Source organism: Euprymna scolopes, chromosome 5, assembly GCF_053919585.1.
Source record: "Euprymna scolopes isolate OS-2025 chromosome 5, ASM5391958v1, whole genome shotgun sequence".
NCBI classification, from domain to species: Eukaryota; Metazoa; Mollusca; class Cephalopoda; order Sepiida; family Sepiolidae; genus Euprymna; species Euprymna scolopes.
Window position 1 is genome coordinate 132057572 of NC_136486.1, and position 24400 is coordinate 132081971.

At 35.6% G+C, this 24400-nt stretch overlaps 1 protein-coding gene across 2 annotated transcripts in view; it reads left to right on the plus strand.

The window, feature by feature from the left end:
* The first annotated feature begins 551 nt into the window (after positions 1-551).
* Positions 552-24400, plus strand: part of LOC145276971 (ATP-dependent chromatin remodeler CHD1L-like) — a 144901-nt gene continuing 121052 nt past the window's right edge. The window contains exon 1 of one of the 2 annotated variants that reach the window (XM_080128519.1): positions 552-798. In XM_080128519.1, the coding sequence (XP_079984645.1) occupies positions 696-798 (103 nt within the window). In that variant the 5' untranslated portion in view covers positions 552-695. Of the gene's footprint in view, positions 799-15008; positions 15029-24400 lie in introns of those variants that run through there. The other variant, XM_080128521.1, reaches the window with a different exon arrangement.

Sequence of the window (24400 nt, forward strand, 5' to 3'; positions counted from 1 at the left end):
CGCTCGTGATAACGTTTGCCTATTTTAAATAAAACACTGTTTCGTGTTTTGTTTATTTATTGCTTTGTTGTCTGTTTTTATTTGTTTTTTATTCAACGCATGTATTTTCAGTTTTGGGTGATAGTTAGTTACTTTCATTTTGCATCGTTGCTTTTCGGCGTTTACCTTAATTTGTTTATGGAAATAATCGAGTCACCATGGATATGGGAAATACCTAAAAAAAAAAAAAAAAAAAAAAAAAAGACATAATATTAATAAAATAAAATAAATAAAAAATAACTGATTAAAAATAAAACTTTTTAAAAAAATCTACAACATGGCTGCCTGCTAGATTCTATATGCAAGCTAAGAAAATTTGAAAATCTTAAGAAAAAGAAATTATTTTTAAAAATTCAAATATGGCTTTTCTACACAATAAAAAGTCAGCATAACATAACAATGGAATCGTATTTGGTAATTGGTGCAGAGTTCAGTTAACAAAGATTATCATTCCAAGAAAGATCGAATATTTTTAGTGAGTAACCTCCCTTGTTATTTCGTTTCCGTCTCTATTTTTTTTTTTTTCACTACGTTTTACACACAACCGGTCGGAACAAAATTTTAGGCTTAATTTCTATTATGGACACCGGTAAGCCATGCCGGTAAAGAAAGTTAAATAAATCGTGCTTTCTTTCATAACGAATATATTTTAAAAGATGAAGGAAATTAAGGAGGAAATTGAACGATTAAACTTACTTGATAGACACAAAGACTATGTCAACACTAGCTCTGACCTACAAGAATATGGCTGGTCAGCAGGTAAGCATGATAAAAGAAGAATTTTCATTTTGTTTACGAAAGTTTTTTTTTTTTTTTTTTTCTCTCGTCTGCGTTGTCTTGAAATTCCGCGGGAAATTCTTTTAATATCAGACTTGCCTAAAAGAAATAATTTAATTCTTATTTAAGTCACGTAAATTATTCAGAGTGAACTGTATTTCGGCAGTACTTCCAAGTCACTTAATTTTACTTCAACCGTAAAGTAGGGTATCGTTGTATGTACAATGTACATTATCACCCGCAGTTACCCTTCCCCTAAAAAAATAAGCGATTCTACTTGAGGTAATTACCTGTGAATACCCTGAGAACCTAAGCGGAGTCTTAAAAAAAAAAACGGAACAATTATTTTTAGTTTCGCGTGTAAATTTAACGTAAAACGGTCATCCTAGCGTTTCAGGACAGTTAACTATATTTTTTGTTTGCAATGGGAAATTGATTTTGTGCGTTGTTTAGAAGGAATCTACTTTTTAAGAAATTATTTGTGGTTTTACGACCTTGCCAGTCGAACTTAGGGTAAGTGGTAAAAAAAAATGTAGTTGAGGAGGGCCATAAAAACTTAGCATGGCCCAGAATTGGGGGATCAATGTGCATGTGCACACTTTAATTGTAAAGTTATGATTTTTCTATGCTTTCGTTTTTTTTTTTAGGGGGGGGAGTGTAGTTGGGGGTGCAAATCTAAACATTAACAAAAAATAGCATTAAAAGCATTCAAGTTATACGTGTTTCATAACATACGTGAAACGACCGAAATTTAAAAAAAATAAACTTGACGGGAAAATATAGTTGCCATTTTTTTATAAGCAGATTGAAAGTGACTAGATAACTAAGAACGGTAGTTCAAGTTCATATTTTTTTATGGATAGTAGTGTTATAAACTTGGGCACTTAAGTAGAATACCGACCGTGTTGAAATAGCGTTATGTGTTCTGAACATGGAGAGGGCGTATTGTAACTATTCTGTGCTTTCACATAACAATTTAATAAACAAGATACCATAAAACTTGAAAATCCTATATCAAAACGATAACACGGTCCGTATTCCTCTTCACTTGAGCTACCGTCATTTCTTAGCTAGCCTATTTCTAGACATTTTGTAAATATGGCGACTATATTTTCTCGGCCTAGTTTTAATTTAGTTATCTCATATAATATGATAAAACTTACAATTACTGACTGTTTATAATGTTTTTACTTTCGTTTACTAAAACGTTATTTTATTGAAAATACGTTTCTTAGAAATAATATCGAACAGCATTTCGCTCTCAATAATTAAAGTGACTGAAATGGTAGTTGATAAAGATTCATTGGACATAACACTAAAGTTAGATGTTCTTAGTTTTAAAGTTATTTGGGTTTTTTTTTTTTAAGTTATCATATTGTGCTGCAATATTAAATATTTCCTTTTTCTTTTTCTTTTTTTTTTCAATGTCAGAAAAATCGGTAAAAGCCTAAAAAGCCACCGCGAATCCTAATATGGAATAATATAACGCAACGCGCATGCGCAAACGGAAGCGCGCTAAAAAGAATTTTTTTTGTTTGTTTGTTTTTTGTTTCGTTTCAGTTAAAACACAAAAAGAAAACAATTTCATTATTAAGACAACCACAAACCTCCCGTCTGTTGTGGTGTATTTGAGGCACCTTGGACGCTGATTTAGTGGTTGAGTTAAAGAAGAGCACCGATTCTGTATCCGGTTTTCGCGGTAGCTTTATAGACTTTTGCCGGAAAATCTTTCAGAACTACTGTTTAGTTCGTAAACATTAAACAGCGATAATTTTGTAGAATAACAAAACTAAGCAACTGTTCCTTTTGTAAGTAAGCAAAATGGCCACCATCCAAGTTTTACAAAAAAGGGGGAAATATTTTGAATCATTGGGTTTGTATTACTGTACACATAGATTCGAAAAAGTTGTCAAAAAAACAAATATATAACAAATAAATGTTATCAAAGGCAAGATAAGTTACTTTTCTACCTAACTGGATATATTTTTTGTGTTTTTATTCAATGTATTCAGCTCGAAAAACCATACAGGGTTTACCAATGTATTCGAAAATTCAAGATGGCGTCTCACACCCTCTTTAACACCATAAGTATGGAAAAAGGTGTTATAAATAAAAAAAACTATACAAAATACTATTAAAAACCCGCCGAATATATGTCAACCTATGTCACGGTAACATATATTGAGCGAGTTTTTAACAGTATTTTATCCGGTTTTATATTTATAACATCTTTTCCCAAACTTACCGTGTTAAAGAGAGAATCAGACTCCATCTTGAATGTTCCAATACATCGGTAAACACTGTATGGTTTTCGAGCTGAATAAACATGTTACCTTGAATAAAAACACGAAAAATATATCCAGTTTGGTAGAAAAGTAACTTATCTTGCCTTTGATAACATTTATTTGTTATATATTTGTTTTTTGACAACTTTTTCGAATCTATGTGTACAGTAATACAAAACCCGAATCATTCATTGTTTAAAAGAAAAAAAAATGTGCTTCTACAGAATTTGAACCTAACGAAACTAACTTTAGCCAAACTATAATTTAAACTTTCGTAATAAAGACACTTTTAAAATTTTAATTCTAGTTCAATAAATGTTCAGGTAATTATTTTATTACTTTAGTGCATTTTTGTTTTTTTTTACTTAAAAAGTACGCGAAACTTTGACCTTTTCAGATAAGGTTTTCTTGATTTGTCTCCCCCTGTTCTGAAAGAAATCCTTAAAAAATGAAAACAAAAAAAATTGGATACTTATGCATCTATGTTACCGCACTAAAATATTATTTAGGAATACATTCTTAACATGGGGAGGGTGTTTTACAACTATTCTGTACTGTCACCTAACAGTTTAATAAACAAATATGTAAAAATTACCATTAAAAAAAATAGTGGTAAAATAGGTAAATAAGCACTAAAATGGTAAAAAAGAAAAAAATAACCAACATGCATTAGTGCTTAATTTATAATGATTCCCTAATTTAATTCCATTCCTATATTTTTTATTCCTATTACAAAAATAGAAATTACTTATTTCATCAATGCTTTATTTAGCAATACACCTGAAAAGAAATGAAAATGTTGAAAATATCTTAATGCATCATAGAAAGGGATTGATGATCTAAGAATCTTATGTTTTAAATTAATTAAAAAATAAGGAAGTTATGATTATTTTTGTACATTGCACGTTTGGATATTGTTCCCTCTTTTATACCATATGCGTTTTGTCACATTGTTATTTAAATATACTTTTGTGCAAGGAATCCGAATATAACATTGAAAAACTCTAGAAATCAATAGTTTCCAAGCAAATATTTGTGCAGTAAATGCACATAAATATGCTGCAATATCATAATTCCATGGATGCATTAAAAAAAGAAACTAAAGGGCTCAAAGTTGAAATTGTAATGTATTATTTTATGTACACAAAACTGAAATCTGATACTAGGACTGTTTAAAAATGGAATGCAAGATTTTTGTATGATAGATTAACACCTAAATTTAAACCAAATGCAAGGTAAGGTTTTAATGTAAGAAACAAAACATTTAAACAAAATAAATTTAAATGAATGGATGTTTTTGTTGTTGTTTTTTATTTTTATTTATTTTTGGTGCTTATTCAGATTGGCATTTATGGTGATAAACAAAATTGAAGAAAAACTTATCGTGTCCCTACTTTTCATGGAATGAAGATGGTATATTCCAAAATCACAAAAATTGATCAAGTATTTTTTTTATTTATTTATTTTTATTTTTTTTCAAAAAACACATTTTTTTACTGATAAGTGATGGCCGAAACCATTTTCATATTTTGTAAGTTTAGTTTTTAACTTACATAAAACTTTTAACTTACATAGGTATGACACTACTTTTTAACACCCATGCAAAAAAGTAAAAGTTAGTAAAATGAAATTAATTCATCATAATTTTTACTCTATATTAAAGAAAGATCAGAGTTTAAATCGCATATAAACATTGTTTATTTGACACTGAATAATAAAACTATCGAAATTTAATTTGAACATCACAAAATGACAAAACCTTTAAAAAAAATGACAAAAAATAACAATAGCAGCAAATTTTTGTAAATATAAGAAAAACAGCTAAATCAAACATTAAAAATATAAGAAAAAAACTTAGTACAAATATACATTAAATCTTTTTTAAAGTTTTTGTTCAATCATTATTCAAGTGGAATATAACAGTAAAAGTCTCACTTTTGGCTTGAAATATTATGAAAAAGACATGTGTATATCCAAAAATTGTATCACATTTAAGCAGACAACACCTAAAACAATTAACTTCCGGTTCCTATGGACGATCCTAAGTAACAAAATTTCCTTGTTGATAACAATTTATTAATTTTCAATATCATAATTTGTAGCCCGAAAAATGTAATATTTAAATTATTTCTATTAAATTTCTCTTCATTCTATGAAATATTAATTTTTAATTCCTAAAACTAAGCATTATTTAAATTTTAACTAAATCTGTAAATTAACTTCATTGGAAACTTATTTTCAATTCCAAAATTTGTGTATAGAATTATAAACTAAAGTCACTATTTTATTTAATACTAGCGGGGGTGTCCAGCATCGCTCGGGTGTTTGAGGGGAGTGGAATAGTTGTAGTGGACAAGCAGGTTCCAAACCATGACGTGAAGGCGGAAAAGAAGAAAGTTAAAAGTTGAAGTTTTGCCGCAACACTACAATGCAAGAAGAAGTGAAAAGCGTTCAAATTTAACAATTAAAAAGTTGACTTGCAGAAATGAGTTCACGCAGGAGCAGAAATGAACATTGGCTGCAGGCCAGTTTCTGACATATTTTGCTTCCCCACGATGTTGGGGAAAACCAGCTCTCCAAATGAATAGCGATTGCTTGATATAAAGGGTTTTCCCAACATTGATCAAAGCTAATTGCTTTCAAGACGTTTCTGGCAGGAAAGCCAAGCGGCCTACTTTGCTCCAATTAGTTTCGCTTTTATACGAAAAAGATAAACAAACACATGAAAGGACAGAATAGAAGGAATTTTATAAAAGTCGATCAAAATAAATGTAAAGACGACGTCCGTTCGCAAATCATAGATATTATAATCTAGGGAGTATATAAAAAGTTGTAAAAAAAAAATAGTAACATGGTCGAGACCCCCACTCCACCAGGCCTTTCAGAGACATACAAAAACGTGCACGCCACTTTTGCTTTTTATATATATAGATTAACAGATTGTAAAATCATCCGTGCGCAAATAAATTTAATTAACTCTGAACTTGTAATTGTTTCAGTTACTTGGCTAAGAAATTATACAGTGGAGAAACAAGTAATAAAGGTTACGCAACGATTTTTATTATTGAAATGCAAATATGAACAAATTGTCTACCATAGAAATAATTATTCATGTTAGATTTCTAAACATATTTTTTATTTGCTCATTGACAAAAAAATAAAAACTTCTTTATTATTGACAGTAAGATTGTTTATTTTTGGGTTTTTTTGCTTTTTTTCGCTGACTCTGAAAACTTCAATTATTAAAAAAAAAAATTATTTTGGACATCTTTTGAAATTTCACAGGAAAAAATTTTTAAAATGTAAAATAATAAAAAAATTTTATGAACTTAAATAACTTTAATATATTTTCCAACTTTTCCGAATAATCATAAATCGGCACCGATTGTGTGTTCGTTACAACTCTACTTTCAACCGAGTCGTTGTTTGTTTCGTTCACCACACTCTTTTCTTCTACCTCTTCTTTTACACACGTCCGTTCGCTTTAGTGACTAAAAATCGTCTGTCCTCCCGCTTTCCTTTCCTCGTTATTTATGGAATCAGGGTACGAGATTCCACGAGACTTTTTTCCACATAAACGCATGCGGGCGCCATCTTGATTCTCAATTTGTAATTTGCATGCACAAACGCGCAGCCGCTTTAACGGTAAGCCACTTCTTTCTCCACACTCCCTCCTGATCTCATGATCACAGAGACGGCAAGGGGATGGCGATCGCCGCCGTCGGGTGCTTCTGCGAAGGGGGACAATGCTGCTCTCGTCTTCGCGTGCGCTCTCATCCACCGCCTGATGGTCGGGGAAGGCTTCATCTCCGTGGAGGCTACTGATATCAGAGTCACTGCTTGATAGGGATGGTGCAAACCAAAGCGATGGCCCACTCGTCTCAGAGTCAGTCACTCTCATCGTCCACTGGAGGTGGTACATGTGTCGCCGGCCGTAGGTCCCTAACGTGACGGGGTACACTATCAACCTGGACACACTGCTGACTCACCACATCGGTCACTGTGCCCCGTTTATACTTGTCAGTACATCGGTTTCCTGGCGGCTTCACCCAGACAGCATCCCCTTTGGCATATCGATTCTGTTCTATCTCAGTGGCCACAGTTGTATCGGGGTGGATTCCTTTTTCTCGGACACAGTACTGATAGTAGATTGCATTTGCAGACACCGTTCCTGGAGAGACGCCATCCTTTGGCATGAGAGATTATACCAGTACACAGCTTCTGCGATGGTGCACTGCTTCCTGGCTGCAATTGTTTTGATGCTGCGATGGCTTCTCTCAGCTATACCATTGCCAGAAGGCACATAAGCGCATCTAAGCCGCAGCCGCACACCCCATTCTTGTAAGAACTGCCTCATCTGATGGCTGCAAAAGGCTGGGTCGTTGTCCGTCAGCACTTCATCAGACGCACCTCTTTCACAGAACACGGATGACAGCTGGCGAATAAAGTCCTGGCGCCCGAGAAGTTTCCAGACTGCGAAACGTGTAGGCCCACAATCGATGAGGGTAAGGCAGTGGTTGCCACTGTAGTGTGTGATGTCCATGCCCACTCTCTGCCACTTACCACTCACTCCCAACTCCCCTTTCTTCCATCGTGCTGGAGCTGGGTCGATGGATTGGCAGGCCTCGCAACTTTCCACCACTCTTCGGATATCTTTTTTTTTTTCTACTCCTGGATCAATCATTTTGACAAAGTACAGGGTCCGCTTGATGCCAGGATGTCCACACTGTCGAATGTCCATGATGCGCGCTGCATCCACATTACACACAACTGCTGCACATGTGTTTTGCAGATTATCAGAATCTCTCCGAGCACCAGCCAGAAGCCATCGTTGAGGGACTCTTGTCAGAGCATCTGCTCTGTTGAGCGCAGACCTGATCAACACTACGTCCACAGTCAGGTCGTACTCTGTGATCGTGTCGACTAAGGTGGCAAGCCGTCTTCGAATTAACATCTCACGCGATGCTCGTGTCGTCAGCCGTGCTCTTCCACTTAATGCATCGGTTATCCACCGATGAGTGCATGCCGAGTCAGTCATGATATGTAGAACCTTGGCTTGCAATTGAAGCGCCAAGTTAACGCCCTTCAATGTGGCATCAAGTTCGGCCAGGTTTATGTGCCTCGAATAATTCTCTGGCCGAAGCCAACAGGCATCTTCAATAATGGAATCATTAACTGCCAGGGCAACTCCAAGGGCCAGTGAACTAGCATCCACCCAGACCGTGAACTCATTCCCGCTGACGCACCACTTTCCCTGAACGGGATAATCACTGGTCACCCTTAGGGTGACATCATGTACTGCATTGTCCCATCCCGATGACACGGCTGTTGCACGTCTTTTTATGGCCGCCACGGCCACCCTGAGCCAACCGCACACAGGGAAATGGCCTACCATCTTTCCACAAAGCGAAAACACTGTTCGTCGAGTAATGTTTGATGGGACATTGGGGACACGACTTCCTCTTCTCCAGCAAAGTCCATCCTTGCTATTGCGCATGTGCAGGCCGAGAACTTTTGCTCCATCACACAGACGCTCTGGTTCCTTACATGTCAGTCCAAAGCTCTCAAAGTGCATTCTAACCGATTGCGCTGACACGAGGCTCTCATTGACGAATATATCATCGATGTATGAGGATGTTGCCTGTTGCACTGCCTCATCTTGCTGCCGGATAGCATGCATGATTGCTGTCATAATGCCTGGTGCCACATTTAGACCGAACCCTAGCCTGGTTAGACAATATCGGGTTCCTCCAATTTCTACAGTCTGAAATGGCCACAATTTCTTCTCAATGCGTATTTGCAGATAGGCCTTGCGTAGGTCCAGAGTTGCCACGTTCGATCCCTGCTGTCGCCACTCCCTTAATTTGAGTGCACACACATCAGCCCTTGCCGTATATGGGTCGACATGCTCATTGAGCTCACGGTAGTCTAGGACGGGGCGGACCTTTTGTTTGATCTCTTGTACGACGGCCATCAAGGGAATCAGCCCTCGCGGGGGGCCAAGCTCATCCTCTGGGTATGGAAGAAGCCAGCCATTGTCGATCCACGTTTGCAGTTCTTCTTCATACTGTTCTCTTAGCCACATGGATGGGGGATATTCCGATAACCGGTTCCGCAAGGATATTGGTGGCTGATCGTTTGACCACTTCCAAGACGCTGTCCATGCATTGGTGTTTCTATCATACTCTGCATGAAAGTCAGGCTCGTCGAGAGTTATGGCAGCACAAACATGTTCCTCACATCGGGAGAACTGTACCTTGCCGGTTCTGTCCACAGTAATTCCACCCAGTTGTGTAATCAAGTCCATACCCAGGAGTAGGTCGTACCCGAGAAGCTCTCCCTCCACAACCAGGGCTTGCACGGCTACTGCAGGCCCGTCGATGATGCTTGCGTGGATAATGCTCACCCCACAAGAGGCTAATGAACCTCCGCCTACAGTTAGTACCGGAATTCTCTCTGCTTTCCAAGTGGCACAGCATATCTTGCTTACGAGAGTCTGGGTGCACCCAGTGTCCACAAGCGCGAGGCGCTCGCTTCCATTAATGTGTATGCTTACAGTGGGTAGCGCCCTACTCAATGACGATCTGGGGAGAAGACTGGCGCTGTAGCTTCTTCCCCTGGCCCGTTTCCCGGACAGGTGTGGGCCAGGTGTCCGCGTTTTTTTCACTTGTAGCACTGCGACCCGTCAAGTTTCCGAGTTGATTGACGTGACGAAAGACAATCACGGGCCAAATGGTTGGGTCCTCCACACTTATAGCAGGTTGTAGCTGCGCCCAGGTCCTGCAATCCAACCTGTGATGGTTGTACAGCTGCCGCTTGGTCTATAGTGTTAGGGCTTTTCTTTAGTATTGCTCGTGCCCGCGCCAATACTTCCGATATGTCCATCTCGTCCACTTAGGATGAGGCACGGAGCAGATCTTCCACACTCTTAGGTAATCCTGCAACAAAGGCGCACACCAAGCCTTTGTCTGACATCCCTCCAAAAAGAACCGATAGCTTTTTTAGCTCAGCCAGATACACATCCACCATTTCCCCGGGATGTAATTTTCGGGCCATGAATTCCTTCCATGCAGTAACTGGATCTAACGCAAATGCTGTAAAAAGGGTGCGCTTTATGCAGGCAAAATCTGTTTTCTTCTCATCAGCCAACTGCTGGTATACTGCATATGCTCCCCCACTGAGGCGCATTGGGACCACGCATTCCATACGCTTCACCCCACTGAGCTGACATATTAATTCTGCTTTTTCCACCCATTCCTGCACTGAGTGATCAATGCTACTGCCATCAAACGGGAATTAGCTTGGGGTCAAATCCTGACGTCGTGCCGGAATAGCTTGTGTTCGTTACAACTCTACTTTCAACCGAGTCGTTGTTTTTTTCGTTCACCACACTTTTCTTCTACCTCTTCTTTTACACACGTCCATTCGCTTTAGTGACTAAAAATCGTCTGTCCTCCCGCTTTCCTTTCCTCGTTATTTATGGAATCAGGGTACGAGATTCCACGAGACTTTTTTCCACATAAACGCATGCGGGCGCCATCTTGATTCTCGATTTGTGCTTTGCATGCACAAACGCGCAGCCGCTTTAACGGTAAGCCACTTCTTTCTCCACAGATTGTGACCCAAAAGTAGTTTCTGGTGGGGCCTCTCGATGCCATACTATTGGGTAATTGTTACGGCTTTACTTTATGTGCTACAAAAAAAAAAAAATCCTGTCTTTCTTTCTCTTACTTTCCCTCTCTGTCCTAATCTAACCAAGTCTGTCGATCTGTTCCACAAACCCCAAAAACTCAACTTGAAATATCTCCAGAAAAAAAAACACAAATAAACCTAGAACCCCATCTTCCAACGTAGACCCCTACTACTATGTCTCCTTCTCCAACATCAGGGGTCTACGTTCCAACCTTCCAGACATTGAAACCCAATTACAGGAGACAAAACCGAACTTACTCTTCCTAAGTGAAACTGGCATAGGGCCGACCACTTCCCTAGATGAGTTCATAATAAAAGGATACTTTAACTTACATCTAAATCTGACCCCCAAAATTGCCATGGACATGGAATATGCGTCTACATTAAAGATGGTTTTCCGTGTGGTATAGATATCTCCAGAGAAGACCCTAATTTACCTTATATGTGCTTCCGGGTTGCACTTGCTTACACCACAATATTTATATTTGCCCTCTATCGCTTCCACAACAGCGTGGTTACTGTCTTTAAGAGTACATCTGAGCTGTCTGCTCATCCTTCAGCTAACATTCACATTTGCGGTGACTTCAATGCCCATAATGTGGAATGGCTGACCCAATCAAATAAGACAGATGATGAGGGGAGGTTCTGTCATGATTTTGCTATTGCCTATGACTTCACTCAGATTGTTCACGAACCCACCCGTGTGCCCAATACTACTGATCAGTATGCAAGCCTTCTAGACCTTTTTCTCACAACTTCCCCTGAGCTATGTTCATGTTCCGTTTTATCTCCCCTGGGATCCTCCAACCACACAGTTGTGTCAGTTAAGATAAAAATGGAATAAAAAAAGTCTTCAGATGTACCTCTCCACCGTACTGTATATTGATACTCTATGGCAGACTGGGATAGCTTCCTTACATTCATATCTGATCTACCTCTGCATTCTATGTTTAAAAAGGATGTGTCCTCTATAGTATCAGACCTGACCAAATGGTTAATTGTAGGCATAGACCAATTCATATCATCCAAAAAATTCCAACAAAAACCTAACAGCCAGCCATGGTTCTCCCCTGAATGTGCTGCTGCCATCGCGCACAGAAATCACTTTTTCCATAGCTACCAACGTAATAGATGTACTGAGACTAAAGCTGCTTTCTGGACTGCCAGCAACCACTGTAAAAGAGTAATAAAAAATGCAAGAGAGCTATATGCTCTGTTCGTTATATCCAAAGTAGCTGAGCAGCAGCTTGGTTCCCACCAGTTTTGGAAAATAGCAAACAGAATCCTGAACAGAAGCGTGCGTTCTATCCCAACCATCATCAATGGACCTGAGGTCATCTCATCAGTATCAGACAAGGCCAAACTATTTGCCAAGAACTTTGCAGCTAACTCTACCCTCTGCGAGGAAGGTCATCAACTCCCCATGTTTCCTCCTACAACAGACAACACGCTATGCAACATACAAATATCTGTGCGTGAGTTCGCCAAACTGATCAAGAACCTTGATTCCAGTAAAGCAACTTGCCCAGACGGCATTCCAATTATAGTGTTGAAAAAGCTTCGACCAGAACTTTCCCTCATTTACCAAACTGTTTAAGCGTTGCCTTAAGGAGAAGTGCTTTCCAACACCCTGGAAAACCTCGTCAGTATGCCCTGTATTTAAGAACTCAGGTGATAAGTCATCTCCCTCTCGGTACAGACCAATAAGTCTCTTGTGTGTCATGAGTAAGTTACTGGAATCCATATTAAATAAAGAAGTAATCAACCACCTCAGCAGAAATAACCTCCTTGGTGACATGCAATATGGTTTCCGTTCTGCTAGATCTACAGCTGATGTGCTAACAGTTATATCCCATAGGATTAGTGAATTTCTCGACAAAGGTTTCCTTTCTAGGGCAATTGCTCTTAACATATCAAAGGCCTTCGATAAGGTATGGCATAAGGGCCTACTTCACAAGATTTCCATCTATCGTATAACTGGAAATGTTTTCTCAATAATTAAATCATTTCTCTTTGATAGGCTTATAAGAGTAGTAGTTGATGGGCAGCAATCAGAGGCCCACAGTATTAATGCAGGGGTCCATCCTGGGCCCAACTCTCTTCCTGATCTACATCAATGATCTTCCAAAACACATATTTAAATCATTTGTTGCCATCTATGCTGATGACACGACCATCTATGGCAGCACATCAAAGGCTGTAAATAAGATCTCTCTGATTTCTTCTCCTCTGATCTCGAGCGCGTGGTACAGTGGGGGAAGAGGTGGCTGATTACTTTTAATGCATCTAAAACCAAGCTCCAATCTTTACATCATCAACGCTCTGTTCCTCATCTAGCATCAATTGAAATGGATGCCTCTCATCTAGGGAAGGCTTCATGCTATGACAAGCCCCTGAGTTTGACCTTTACTCCTGATCTAAAATGGAACATGTATATCAAGTCTGTTGCCCAGGCCGCTGGGAAAATGGTGGATCCTTCTACCGCTCCAGAAGATATCTCACTACTGATGCAATTCTCTATCTGTATAAAATCTACCAAAAATCAGGTAATTATCCAATCAGTACGAAATTTTCAGAGATTATTATGAGAAGAATGAACTTTATAACAGTGTACTTATTTTTCATAAACGATATTTATGTATATATATATATATATACAATTTTTTTTTTTTTTTTTTTTTTTTTTTTTTTTTGCTTACCAACTCCCTTACCCCTTGTTTTGAGGGGGTTCCAAATATGCTTAAAATAATCGTCTAAAACTGAACAAAGCATATTGTCTTATTGTAAGGGACAGGATTATAGATTTAAAAAAAAAAAAAATTGTTTGCATACCTTATTTTGACGTCTGAATATCAGAAATTCGATTGTGTTTAATTATTCCGCTTTTGAGTTTTGAAGTGTGAAATTCAGTGAATATGTTAAGTAAAATAATTAATTTAAGTTAAACAAAAAAAATTTTTAAATATTTATACAAAAAAAGCCATTTTAAAATCTTTGATAAATAAATTAATTTCTTTTTAGCGAGCCGAATAATGCATGACCATTATTAAACAGGGACTGCTTTGAAGAATCGATACAAAAAAAAAATCGATAAATATTGTGCCCTTTGTGTTAAAAATATCATTTTTTCGATCCCGTTTGAAAGTGTTTGCCACCTTTCGACTACGGTGGACCAAACACGCTGAAATAATTTTTTTTATTCTGCTTTAAATTGCCCCCCCCCCCCATTTTGGGGAACCTGATCCCCACACACATACACATTAAAAACCAAGCTCACCCATCTGGTCACCCATCTGCTACTGGCCAGCCTCAGCATTAATAATACATTGAAATTTTTGTCACTGAAAAATAAGTTTTTTTTGGTCTTCGGTAGTTTGCTTTTTATCAAGTACAAATGTAAACATCGTATTGAATCGACACGAAGTAACTGGTTGCCTATATGAATAAGTGGAATTATTTGAAATCCAGGTACTTATATCATAATATTTTTGCATATTCTCATAGAAAATCACCCTAAATCTTAGTTAGACAAGAAATAAACAAATTAATTCTTTCAAAAACCTTTTTTTTAACTATTTATAATTTATATACGTTTTTTTGTGCAAGACAAAAAATGTCAATTGTTAACTTTTGAGGAAATTTTAAAATTTAAAATTTAATCAAAAATAGTAGAAAAAGTTTTACATGATTCTGCTTTCTATATGATAAAATTCAGGGTTTTATCTTTCTCGAAAAAATAAAGTTACTCCGAAATAATGGATTTTAATAAATGTAATTTCATTTTAAAAAAACAACTTAGTTTTTCGGCCATTTTTGGCGGTGTCTACAATAACCCTTATCCCCGAGTGGCTTCCAGGTCTTGATAAGAGGTGATCCCCCATGTAAAAAAAAAAAAAAAAAAATTAAATATATTTTATTTCATCATTCCAGTATATTTTAATATGTAAAACAAACTAAGATGTGAATGAACTTTAAAATGGAACTGTTAGAAATTCAGTTGGATTTCTCACGCAGATCAATATAGAGGGCAATATTTGGTTCCACATATTTGTGTGACCAGTTCTTTTTCATAAAATCAACAAAAACATCTCAAAGAACAAAATTGACTGAACATTTATCATCCCTCATCAAACTCTGCACTACACGGAAATTTCAACCACACATATCAGAAATTGTCAACAAAACAGATGTCAAGCCTTCGGGGCAAAACAGCGAAAGTCTTTGAATTCTTGTTGGTGAGTGTCAGCTTTAAATTTATGTATAATGCATTTTTTGCTGTTGTATTCAAGTGAAGATCATTAAAATTTTTGTTATATTCTTTTATGGAACATGTACATTATTACTTGAATTTGTACGTTCTAAATTGAAAAAGTATATAGCAAAAATTTTTATTTATCTTGTTAAGCCTTTGCAGTCCTCATGACAATACAACTCTACACCTATGGCCCTGAGGTGATTTTGAGTTTGACATACCTCATCTAAATGAAGGAAAACATAATCTAAGTTAAAAAAAAAAAAACATTTCCTCCATATACTACTGAAATGTTGCAGCATTATCATGATCTTGTTGAAAGATTGGATGAGTTTTTAGATGTAGCAAGTTCAGTTCAGTGGTGAAAGTAAAGAAAAAATTTTGGTAATTGCGCATAAAGTGAGACCATAACTTTCAAACACGTTGGTAGGTGGCACCCAAGTCTGTCGATTGAGGTATGGAAACACAAAATGGATACAATTTTTAAATATATTTTGTTTTGTTTTTTTTCTTTTCACCCTCATAATAACAATATGTAAACTTTTTTATCAATTAATTTTTTTTTTTTCTTTTTTTTCCAAATAATTTATTTAGGCCATGTCTAGCCAGCCACACCAACGTTTTCATTGTGCCTCTTGTTTCTACTATAAGGTGCTTTAGAGAACACATGTTACTTATGGGTAAAATTACCTCAACAATTTCATCCATGTGTTTTGGCAAGGGTTTCAGATAGAAAGTGCTTGGCGGTAAAGGTTGTAATAGATTGCACAGATTTGCAAATTAAAGCATATTTAAAAAAAACAAAAAAAGTAATAATAATGTAACTATATTATTTGGAAATAAAAAAAACATAAAAACATAAATATGTTTGAAAAAATATATTAACAAAAAATACCTTAATATTTTTCCCAAATATATAAGTAAGCAGTTTTGAAGAATAGCAGAAGTATTGTATCCATTTTGTGCTTCCATACCTCAATGGACAAACGCGGGTGTCACCTGCTGGGGTGTTTGAAGGTTAGGGTCTTGCTTTATGCGTAATTACCAAAATTCTTTTTTTGAATACACTTTGATATTATGAAAACTATGAGGTGCTTCAATAAGTTTCCAGACTTTTTTCATATGGGCACTTTTATTGATAGTACACACATGAAACTCTAGTCCCTTTTGAAGTAATCTCCTCTGGCTGCAATGCACTTGTATTGTTCCAACAACTTCTGGAAGGCTCCTTGGAAGTCTTCTTGTGTGAGCATGTCAGTGACCCTTGTCATAACTTTTCATCTCCTCAATTGTCTTTTAACGGCAACCTCTAAGGTTTTCCTTGCGCATAGGGAATAATCGTCTTCTGCATACTCAGTTCTTTGCAAATAATTGTTAAGTTTCCACACTGACATCAAACTGTGCGGACGGTTCTTATCCATGAAATTCTTTATTTGGCCAGTAAACTCTGATGTTCTGACTTCATTACTGCTCTCACACCTCTCATCATCCCTCACAGAAAAACTGATGTTTGATTCATGTAAGATGGTCCAAAAGCAATCTGAAGCATTCCATACATTTTTGTGTCATTTTTTTTTCAAGTTTAAAACAGAATTTTATTGCATATCATTCTTCTAAAGTGTCGTCGCGTCCAAATTTCGTTTTTTGAAATTCACCAGTTGTGACAATCACGCTTTAGTAGGGTGCATTTTAATTCCTGCTGTAGCTGTTCATTTGAACCCATAAAAATTGGTCAGTCATCTCATAAGATGCATAGCAATAACGTACTGAATTTTCCAGAGGCTATGACAATTTTAAATGCTTGTGCAAAAAAAGTCTGGAAACTTATTTAAGGTACCTCATAAATTGACAAGCTATATATAAATTGAGTCTATTAAGTAGTGATGGGACGATTCCTAAATTTTTTCCTCCGATTTCAATGCAATTATGGATTCAGATTCTTTTTTAAATTTCAGAATATAGTTGTTGGGGGGAAGTGGGGAGCACCACAAAAATCCATGTTACAGGGGCACATATTTTCGCTTATGGGTGTGGTCTATAGATTTTAGTTTTGCTGGTAGTTTAAAATTGATAAATATTTATCATTTTATCATTAATATGAGCCATGGAAAATTAAGTTTTAAAAAGAAATGAAATGTTATTGGCATCGGAAAATAGGCATAAATTTTCTGATACTAATTCCGATACCTGAAAAGTTCTGATTTTATTTTTCAATTTCCAATTTATCTCTTTTCATTCTAAACCAGCTAACTGAATATACTTCAATTATGAACTGAATGAGGTTGTGAAGTTTGCCAGACATTTCTTGTGGATAAGCACATTAGGTCTGATGGCCAAAGTTAACCATGTTACTTGATTTATAAGCCCAATTTTACAGACAGAAAATTTAAGGTCAACTTTTCCTGTAGAAATGACTCCTGCATATTCGGATAGAAGTCTCTGGTCACAGTTTAGTTCGCTTACTTTCTCAGTAGTAAAACAAACATCCAGAGAATAACCAACTCCTGTAAATGCTAATTGGGGGTAAATGATTATAGTCATTACCACATAATTTGCCCTGAGGACCATTGAAAGTTGTAGGACTTGTGGTTCCATCTATATGTCTAAAAAGAGCTCTAAATGGGTGTTCATTTTAGTGTAGAGGGCAACTGATAATGTGTCATTTTGTCTTGTTTTATTTTTCTCCACGAGTGTTACAAGCCTCACAACCTGTATTGGTGTTGCCTAGAATCACCTTAATTTTAGATACACTGTTGTATTCTTTCAAAAAACCAGCAACATCCTCTGCAAAAACATCACCAGTTACAGTATTAGGGATAACATTATGGTTGAAATATTCATTTTCGCCTTTGTGATGGTCAAGTGGCATTACAGTTCTTTTTTTTTCTTACCATTGTTCCATCAAATAAGGTTTTCCACTGTTTCACAAAACTTATGCAAATTGAAAATAAAATAGAAAAACTAAAGTAACATAAAATTCAACCATCTTATTAATCCTTATCTTTGAGCGGCTTATTGCTTTGGTAAGTGGTGACAGATTAGTAAAAAAAAAAAAAAAAAAATATTTCCATTGGTTATTTATTTATTTATTTATTTTTTTAATAAGTCTGTTTTAATAATAATAAAATAGATTTTCTTAAAATATACAGAATAAATATAAGTCAGTCTTGTGAATGAAAAACATTTTTTTTAATGAAAATTTACCTCCTCTTTATTTTTATTTTATTTTTTAGTAATTTAGAAATTAAGTCACTATTTACTTGTCTCCCCACAAGATTAAATGTAGATATAAGGTAGTTTTTTTTTTTGGGGGGGGGGGGTTCGGGGGGGGGGTCTCTTTCATTGACTGGGGGCAGAACTTTAAATTTTAAGAATGAAAAACAATAACCGGTACTATCGAAAAACGGTACCATGCTGAAATAATGTTATTTAGAAGTCCATTCTTAACATAGAGAAGGGAAAATGTTTTGTACTTTCATCTAACAATTTAATAGACAAAAAATACCGTAAAATTTTAATTTAACTTGAAAATACTATCAAAATACAGCATGGTACCTTCTCTGCATAAGCACTCAATAACTTTAAAAATATATTTAAAAAAAAAAATTTAACCAACTTATTTAAGCAGTTTTTAAAATATAATAGATGTAAATAAAATGCTGCACCATTCGTATATAAACAGAAAACCAAATAATTCCATGTAAAAAGCCCTGTGAATGAAAAAGTTTCTTTTATTTATTTACATCTTCACGAGGGAAGAGTTAGATGCAAAGTCATATTTTAGCATGGTAAAAAATGAAAAGAAAATTCTGGATAAAGTTTTACTTGACAAAAAAAAAGTTATTAAATATGTATATTTATATAATTAAGTTTATTTTAATTTGAAAATATAATACATTTAATGTTTTCTATTATTAAATGACATGTTATAAAGAACAATATAAACAATGTTAAAGGGAGATAATTGTCCACGGAAATGATTATTCTCAAAATAAATTTGACCAATTTGAATTTGTATTTTAAGTAATCTCTGAACGCATATACCATGTGCTGGATAAGGCCAGCAAAGCCAGGGTTGTAGCCATCAATATATCTAAGGCTTTTAACGTCTGGCATGAAGGGCTGTTAATGAAAATGAAATAATACAGTATAACAGGACGAATACTAAATATAATTAGATCCTTCTTAGACAATAGGACCATCCAGATTGTCATTGATGGACATTCATCCAAGCAGAATAACATTAATGCGGGAGTGCCTCGGGGATCGATCCTTGGACCACTATTATTCCTGATATTCATTAACTACCTCCCCGATAATATTGTGTCTGAGATGGGTATAGTTGCTGATGATACAATGGTCTATAATATACATGAAGGAAGAGCGGATGTACACAAATACAAGACAATGGTTGAATCCTTAGAAAATGACCTCCAGATCTTAGTGGAATCTGGATGTAAATGGATGGTAACATTTAATGCTAGTAAGACTAAGCTGCTTTCCTTTAACAATTGCAAGAAGCCTCTCCAATCACCGACATCCATGACAAATAACGTTCAACCTGAGAATTCTTCTCCTCAGCTTAACATTCAAAGGAAATATGAACTGGAACAAATATATTGAGGACATTGCGAAAACTGCTGCAATAAAGGTGGTTCCTTCTATCGTGCTAGAAAGCTACTCGCACCTGAGAATATCCTGTACCTCTACAAGGACACCATTTACCCATGCATGAAGTATTGTTGTCACATCTGGGCTGGTGCATCTACCACTAGTCTCTCTCTCTCTCTCTTGGATAGGGTCCAAAATAGGTCTTCAATCGAATAGGACCCAATTTGTCAATTCGGCTCATACTCCTGTCTCATTGCTGCAATGTTGCATCCCTGTGCCTGTTTTACAAGTATTTTAATGCTTTGATGAACTCCTTGTATTTGCGCTCTCTATGTACATATACCCGACAAACCCGCTTAGCAACAAAATCATACCCCTTCACTGTTGAGGTCCCTAAATGCCAGAAAGCTGTCTACTCTAATAGCTTCTTCCTTTTGAACAGCTAAACTTTGGAATTCCCTTCTTGCTACCTGCTTCCCTGACTGTGTACTGATATGCAGAAGTTCAAATGTAAACAAGCATCTTGTTAATCTTTCATAGGCATGGTTCCAATTAGTAGCCCTTTATGTCCAAGTGACGATAAGGTGAGTAAAAAAAAAATGATTTTAAGTTAAATATTTTATAGTATCTTTTTTTTTTTTTAACTATTACTTGATTTATTGAAGAACAGTATTAATATTGCACAAAAACTATACTCTTACATCTATTTCCTGAATTTATTTGCTTTAATGCCTGGTTTTACCAGCTGACATTGTTCAGTAACACTTATCTTAACAGAATCCTAAATTATTTTACAATTTAAATTCATTTCTTCAAATAACAACAAAATTTTGTTTAAAAAAAAAAAAAAAAGTGTGGTGATTTTCTTTTTTTCTTTACTCCTCCCACATGTTACCATTCCAAAATCGACCTACCCTAATGTACATGGTGGACAACCTTTCCATCATAGTGCCGCCATATTTGATATGCATTTTCTGGGGGCTTCATTCATGGGTTCCCATGAGAAGAGGATCCAATTTGAGATCCGTACATCCTATCACAACTCAGCCATACATTATCATTTGTGTCTGAATTTTTGCAGTGCATTATTCTTGCTCCTCTCAACTCTTTAGTGTGATGGCACCATTCACTGTCGAGCTTTCCACATCAACCTTTATTTCATTTTTCGCTCCACTCTTCCAAATGCACTGGCCTCAAATGTGTGATCAATTTCATACTACTTCATAGATTCCTTCAAACAATCCTTACATCACTTCTTGGGTCTTCCAACCTCCTAGCTCCCACATTTCATGCCAATGTCTAGAGCATTGCTGAAGCATGCCAATGTCCAAAGCAAGATGTTACTGAAGTAATACATCGATGAAGTAATGAACATGACGTTTCCATATGACTTGGTAAAACCAAACTCAGTTTGTATAAAGTTTGCAGGGATTTCTATGCTCTGAATGGCATCATTAAAGTATACTGATATCAAGAGTATCGCTGAAGAATACTAGCGTTTGAAGAATTATTCAAATATAACAACGTTGGGATTGTCCTTGAAAGATATCGATATCCAGAGCATTCTTGAAAGATACTGATATCCAGAGCATCTTCTAACTTCCTAGTGGCAATATACATGAAAAAATTGAAATGGCTTAAAATATTTCAATATTGGTATATACAGAAAGAGCGTGATGAGCTAAGAATCTTTTTAAACTTTTAAAATCCAATTAAAATTAAGGAAGTTATGACTATTTTTGTGCCTCACTTGTTGGGATATTTTTCCCTCTTTAAGACCATGTGCGTTTTGTCATATTTTTTACACTACTTTTTCAGTAAAAATTTTATATCTTTGTTAAAACACAAGATTAAACAATGGAATTTACCATATAAGTGTATTTTTGTGCAAGTAATTAAAATATTGTACTGAAAATTTCCAGAAATGAATGGTTTCCAAATGATCTGCAGTAAATGCACATAAATATGCTGCAATTCCTTAAAAATGCCATGTATCCATTAAAAGAAAAGCAGTTAGAGAACTCAAAGTTTAATTGTAATGCATTATGTACAAATAACTGAAATCGAAATCTAAGACTGTTTAAAAATGAATATATTGCAATATTTCTTTGGTATTATTGTAGAATTATACTTTTCGTTACCCCCCCCCCCACCTCTCCCATCTGACCATCTCTTCAAATGTGATTTTGCCTTTGTTGGCAATTACGTGTGAACACCTTGAAATACTTTAATGAAAGATAAACAAATATTATTTTAGAATTTAATGTAAAATGAGTCCCCATTTTGAGCCATTTCAGCGTTTTAGGGCAGTTAACCTTTTTTGTTTCTAGATAAATCCTATGCACTTTTATATTTCTCTTATTCTTAAAGACGATTGTGTAGTTTTTAAGAGGGTCTTTATGCAATTATGAGGAGGTGGGGAGGTTGCCACTCTGACTTTGGGTTAATAGAGCTAAGGGAAATTATGTGAACATCCTAAAGACAACCAAACAAGACAAAAAAAATTTTAGAATTTAGAGTAGGGTTGGTTTCACATAAATTTATTGTAAAATAATTCACCATTTCAAGACCATTAGGACAGTTGACCAATTTATTTTTTTATAAGAGATAAATCGTGCACTTAGACATTTAAATGTAGTTTCCTGAGGAATTTTGTTTGGTGAGGAGCTTGCCACTCGTACTTAGTGTTATTGGTAGGGCTGAAGAAGGTTTTCAGAAGAGGAGACTTGCCACTCGTACCTAGGGTTAAAGGTAGGATTAAGGGACTTTTTTTTTTTTTTTTTTAAAGGTGTTTGACACCTATATTTACGGTTTGTGGTTCATAAATATTGGCTTTTGAAAATGTTATGCCTTAAATTTTGACCATATATCAACTTACGTAAATGAGGGGTGTGAAACTTCACAAGAATTATAACGGACAAAAATGAATTTTATTTAAAATAAGTGACGTCACTAACAGAAAATGTGATGTTTGGAAAACTATAAAGTACTTTTTGCCCACCTATTTAAATATCAAAAAATACTTGTTGCTAAAGCTGACAAATCGTTCACAAATTTTCAATGAATTTGGTTTTTATTTTCAATTACATTACTTGGCCGAGTGATGCCTTATTTCATTTTACTTTCCAGTTTAAGACGTTTTTTTATTTCTCTACCTAGACTTCAGGCTAAGCAAGATTACAGTGTAGTATTCTGATGCTACACTTCACCTTTTTCTGTCCTGTCAGTGGAGGAGAAATCCTGGTAAATGTGTAGTTTAGCGGCATAAATTATTTGACAGACATAAAATTATAAAAACTATTTTTATACTAGCAGGACCCGTTATCTGATGTTGCCTGGTGGAAGCATACCCCTCCCCGCGTGAAAAATTAAAGTACGGTTGTTGTTGGTGCCCCCCCCCCCCCAACCTCTCCATGTCAAGAACGATTTTCGGAATAGACACAGTAAGTGAATTAAGTGAAGAATGCAGGTATTTATATCTAAAAGTATGTGTTTGTGACAAATATAAATGACCTTGTCTTAATGAATATACTGAGTAACTTATAAAACTCATCATACTCAAGGAAATTGAGGAGTTGGATCTAATGTAAAAATTGCCTCGCCCTGCCAAAATTAAAAATAAACGTAGAAGCTGAAAAGTGGGGGGAAAAAAACAAAAGAAACAAAGCTCCCCTCTCCCAAAAAATAGGTTCCCATCAACTAAACTATGCATTATTCACCCCTCCCCCTCTCCATAAAGGAACCCTGGGTGGATGGTGTGGAAATCACCCCCCCCCCAGTGAATAATGTGAAAGTGGTCAATGTTTGTTACTTTCAAAATATATAAGGAAACGCATGTAATCATTGTCGAGAGAGAGAGAGAGAACGTCTTGTATGTTTTATGTTTTTATTATTTATTTATTTTTGTTTACTTGCCTCCCCACGAGGGCAGAATTAGACATGAGGAGGTCGGTTTTCAATGTGTGGGGTAAGCCAGCTCCCCAAAAAGGGGCACTCTGTTTAGTAACACAAATAAAAATGTATCAGTCATGGAGGATTTCTCCTCCATTAACCAAGACCAAAAAATGAGCGCAAGGCAACTGTCCCACCGTCTCCAATAGAAAATTTAAAAACGATATGTGTACGTATTTAGTTCATAATTACCATAAATTAAAAAAAAAAAAAAAAAAAAAAAAAAAAAGTTACATATACAGTTTAATCAATGCAGATATAAATGTAAATATTAGAAAGTCATATTGTTTGTACCCGTTATGGAATGTAGCTCGCCGGAAAAAAAAATATGTCACTTAATTTGATTGTGGTATCATAACAAATTGTTTTTTTGTTGTTAAAAAAAAAAGAAAAAGGCTACTTGATCAAATTAAGTGTAATTTTTTTTTTTTTTTTTTTTTTTTTTTTTTTTCGAAAAACGGTATGATATAACATTCAACATTTTCTTTTTTTATTGTCTTGATTTAACCTGTGAAAGGAATATTTCATCAAGTGTTTTTAAAAGAAAGACAGAGAGCAGAACAGTACCTCGTTGTTTTTTTTTTTTGTGTTTTATCAGCTTATCGAGAATGAATGTAAGGAATATTGCGTCCAGTAAGAGAAATAGAGATAGATAGCGAGATAGAAAGGAACTATACATCGTGTTTGTTTTGTGTTATAGAAGCTAGCGAAAAATAAAACAGCCCACTCTCTAAAATAGAAAAGCATAAAAAATAAAGTTATGGCTAAATATGGGAACGAAAATAACGAATGC